The sequence below is a fragment of the Orbicella faveolata genome, unplaced genomic scaffold, assembly GCF_042242905.1.
Source record: "Orbicella faveolata isolate gen_17 unplaced genomic scaffold, um_ofav_v1 contig_46, whole genome shotgun sequence".
In the NCBI taxonomy this organism is placed as follows: domain Eukaryota; kingdom Metazoa; phylum Cnidaria; class Anthozoa; order Scleractinia; family Merulinidae; genus Orbicella; species Orbicella faveolata.
Window position 1 is genome coordinate 4,153,842 of NW_028301576.1, and position 4,374 is coordinate 4,158,215.

Sequence of the window (4,374 nt, forward strand, 5' to 3'; positions counted from 1 at the left end):
CCCCAAAATGATCAGCAAAAGGCTCAAACGAAACTTGCCTTCCATAACTGTTCTGCGACAAGAACAAAAAAAATAGAGTCGGTGAGTTACTGTGCTTCTGTTAAGAATCGAACGAACTACGATTAGTTTGACTTAATAACGGCAAACGTTAAATTCTCATATTTAAACTCTTTAGAACCTAACTCAAAGCTTATTTCAGTCTGGCGTAGCTTCAGTCAAAGGTCGCTCTGTATAACTCTAGATACTACACTAAGAGAATCATTCAATATTCTATCTTTACTTTTTTCTTGAAATTTGCAACAGGTTAAAACGCAATGTCAAATACCGCCTTCCTCAAGAACTGACAACGAATGGTTGGAGATGCTATTTTTATACCCTATAGATCTTCTATAATTTATGCTTTTGCGTGATGTGAATGTAATGAATTACAAGCAAGTCAAGTTAAAACAGGAAACGAAATAAACCAACTTCAGGAAACGGAAATCCAATTTTAGAAGGACATGGAAAATATTTCATGTACTTTCTGTTTTCCACACTGTGGTAGGTGCGGCAGCCTAATTGTTATTAGTGCACTGCACTCCAAGTGCTTAGAATAACGCTCGTTGATACTAAATTTCTAATTTTTTTACGGGTTTCCAACAAGGCGCAATAACAAACAGTTACTCTGTCCTCAGTCCTCTGTGGACATTCGAGGGTTGCGACCGAGTCAAGAGAACTGAGCCCGAGAGCGCAAGCTACTTTGTCATTTATTTGTTTGTTTGTTTGTTGTTTTTTATTTCTTTTCTGAAACACGACCAGTCAACTAAGATTTTCGCGCAAGAACCGATCACAAAAATGCTTTAATTTATCATTAGTCTCTCTAACATGCTTGAGATAATTCAAGCATAATGTGCAGTCGACATATAAGCTTAATCAAGTGCAAAAACCACAGGAAGGAAACACCAACAACTAACAGAAACGAAACGGTTTCCGGAAACGGAAAACAACAACTTCAGGAAACGAGAACAATTAAGATTCAATGACGTTTTTTTTTCTATTGGGATCAACTACATAAGTGAATTGATTGGGTTTATTTCTTGGTCTGTTGGGACAAAGCTATTTTGGGTTTACAGTGGAATCCAGATAGAACGAAGGGCCAAGGGACTCAATTCAATGTTTGTTATATCGGGGGCTCGTTGAAGATGAAGCTCCGTTGTATCGAATTTGCGGTTAATAGCTTATGAAATGAAATCATCAATAGAAGATAGCGATACTGATTAAATAAATATTATTTTTTTTTTATAACTCATGTAACTCATGTGAAACAACTCCGGCTGTCAGGGAGGGAATTGAACACGCGACCTCCGGATTTCTAGTCCGGCGAGCTAGCCACTCCGCCGGCCAAGCTGTCTCCTGGTAATAATCTAAATGCGGCATTTCCAATCACTAAGGCTGATGCCAAATTTTATATTTTGTAAATTTCGTAGCTTTTAGTTCTTAATTTTGATCATGTCGGTATGATCTATAGAATTTCTGCTACCTACGGCCAGGATTACGGCCTACCTACCTACGGCCAAGATTCCATGGTACAGCGGGTACAGCGAGAACAATTGTCCAACGCTTCAGTGCTTAAAAGGTGTGTGAGAGAACCTAAACCTTGCATTGATAGGACCCTCAATCAAATGCTGGACACGGGAATTATAAATTGATAATTGACCCAAGCAAAATCTTTTTCATTTCAACAAGAAATCAATTGTTTTAAAGTTCTCAGCAAGATTCCTAAAAACGTACAGTGACGCTGTATGAACTTAAGTTATAAAAAAATTAATATTCATTTAATCAGTGTCGCTATCTTCTATTGATGATTTAATTTCACAAGCTATTAACCGCAAATTCGATACAACGGAGTTTCATCTTCAACGAGCCCCGGTATAACAAAGATTGAATTGAGTGCCTTGGCCCTTCGTTATATCTGGGTTCCACTGTAAACCCAAAATAGTTTTGTCCCAACAGACCAAGAAATAAACCCAATCAATTCACTTATGCAGTTGATCCCAATAGAAACAAAGCGTCATTGAATCTTAATTGTTCTCGTTTCCTGAAGTTGTTGTTTTCCGTTTCCGGAAACCGTTTTGTTTCCGTTGGTTGCATTGTTCGTGTTTCCTTCCTGTGGTTTTTGCACTTGATTAAGCTTACTTGTCGACTGGGCATCATGCTTGAATTATCTCAAGCATGTTCGAGAGACTAATGATAAATTTAAGCATTTTTGTGATCGGTTCTTGCGTGTAAATCTTAGTTGACTGGTCGTGTTTCAGAAAAGAAATAGTAATAATAATAATAATAATAATAATAATAATAATAATAAAACAAATAAATAAATGACAAAGTAACTTGAGCTGTCGGGCTCACTTCTCGTCACTCGGTCGCAACCCTCGAATGTCCACAGAGGACTGAGGACAGAGTAACTGTTTGTAATTGCGCCTTGTTGGAAACCCGTAAAAAAATTAGAAATTCAGGTATCAACGAACGTTATTCTGAGCACTTGGAGTGCAGTGCACTAATAACAATTAGGCTGCCGCACCTACCACAGTGTGGAAAACAAAAAGTACATCAAATATTTTCCATGTTCTTCTAAAATTGGATTTCCGTTTCCTGAAGTTGATTTATTTCGTTTCCTGTTTTAGCTTGACTTGTTTGTAATTCATTACATTCACATCACGCAAAAGCATAAATTATAGAAGATCTATAGGGTATAAAAATAACGTCTCCAACCATTCGTTGTCAGTTCTTGAGGAAGGCGGTATTTGACATTGCGTTTTAACCTGTTGCAAATTTCAGGAAAAAGGTAAAGATAGGATATTGAATGATTCTCTGACAGCAGTATCTAGAGTTATACAGAGCGACCTTTGACTGAAGCTACGCCAGACTGAAATAAGCTTTGAGTTAGGTTCTAAAGAGTTTAAATATGAGAATTTAACGTTTGCCGTTATTAAGTCAAACTAATCGTAGTTCGTTCGATTCTTAACAGAAGCACAGTAACTCACCGCCTCCTTTTTTTTTTTGTTCTTGTCGCAGAACAGTTATGGAAGGCAAGTTTTGTTTGAACCTTTTGCTGATCATTTTGGGGACTCTTGCCGTGCAGGGAGCACGCCTCGAAAACAAACTGGAGAATCCCTTGCATGTTGGCGCTAAACGTGATAGTGAGTGTTCCTTTGCATTGGTGACAACAGCGTTTGTTGTTTGTATTCTGTTTAACTGAGTTGTAGCACACGTCTGAAGTTGAGTTTGGGGACTTTAAATTTTTTGTTGTAAACACCTAAACAATCCGTTTCTTTTTTTTTTTTTAGTGTACTGTACCAGTAGGAACGGTATCTGTGTGAATGCTTATTGCCCCCCAGGAACTTCATTCTGTGGTTATGATCCACACGAGTGTGGATTTCCTCCATCTAGGTGCTGTTGCTATGATTAAGTACGTATGAATTTGATTGTAACCCTGACCCTTAAGTAAACTGTTCCTAGTATCATTAAATGTATTCTTTTTATGTTGACCGTAAGGGAATGGATATGGACGTAAAACATGGAAAATATCTTTTAAGACATAAAAATTATTAACGTGCAATCGTAGAGCCGCTACTGACATAACCTCACTTCTCTCTGATAAACGGAAGCAAAATTTACAACTGATTGAAAAAATCACGTTTTTCTTTTTTATTTCAGTACACAACAGCAGGGTCCTGCTGATGGTGCTAATGATGACAGCCTTAGATTAGTAGTTAAATGATTACATGGAAAATAAGTAAACGCTTAAGTAACTATGTAAATGCGAAACTCTGAAGTCAGGAATTGCTAGCAACTTTAAAAATAACTAAAATACAAAATTAACGAGACTGTAATTTAAGCATAAGAACACTGAATTGAATTAAAGGCTGAATCTTCCGAAATTGTTCGTCTTTGCTCTTTTATTATACCAAAGGAAAGGATCTTCTTAAATATTCACAAAAGTCATCAAAAACCATCCTGTTAAAAAGCAAAGTTTCACGGTTCGGCGTATGCCCAAGTTTTGGCAAGAGAAAGTACCTTTTTGGCGTTCTTGCATGCAGAACCATATTTAGTTTAGCAGTCTCAGACTACAGTTTGGGTAAGCAGAATGACCGATGCCTAAATTTCGCGGAAGATATCGACGGATGTACATAGAAAGTGTCTATTCTACTAGTGAACATTGAATTTGTTATTCGGACCGTAGAATGATGTCTGGATACACGCATTAGTTATCTAATGGCAGTGTTCATAACCATGGCCTGAGGTGTCCTGCGTGGCACGATGAGGAATGATGATGAATGTTCATGACCAATGGAATCTAGCTGTACCCGGGAGAGGGTACATACAAAAGTCATT

The 4,374-nt window shown here is 37.5% G+C and overlaps 1 protein-coding gene across 1 annotated transcript; it reads left to right on the forward strand.

Moving 5' to 3' along the window:
- Positions 1–2,734: 2,734 nt before the first annotated feature.
- On the forward strand, positions 2,735–3,920 carry LOC149098034 (small cysteine-rich protein 1-like). Its single transcript, XM_089278168.1, has 4 exons — positions 2,735–2,824; positions 3,055–3,179; positions 3,327–3,448; positions 3,697–3,920. Exons 2-3 carry the CDS (start codon positions 3,062–3,064, stop codon positions 3,446–3,448), a joined length of 240 nt encoding a protein of 79 aa, XP_089134294.1. The 5' UTR covers positions 2,735–2,824; positions 3,055–3,061; the 3' UTR covers positions 3,697–3,920.
- Positions 3,921–4,374: the final 454 nt, after the last annotated feature.

Excerpts from the sequence above, each read along its gene's own strand:
- LOC149098034 (XM_089278168.1), top strand. The coding sequence starts at position 3,062 with ATGGAAGGCAAGTTTTGTTTGAACCTTTTGCTGATCATTTTGGGGACT. Across the intron at positions 3,180-3,326 it reads TGTTGGCGCTAAACGTGATA|TGTACTGTACCAGTAGGAAC; the intron begins GTGAGTGTTCCT and ends TTTTTTTTTTAG.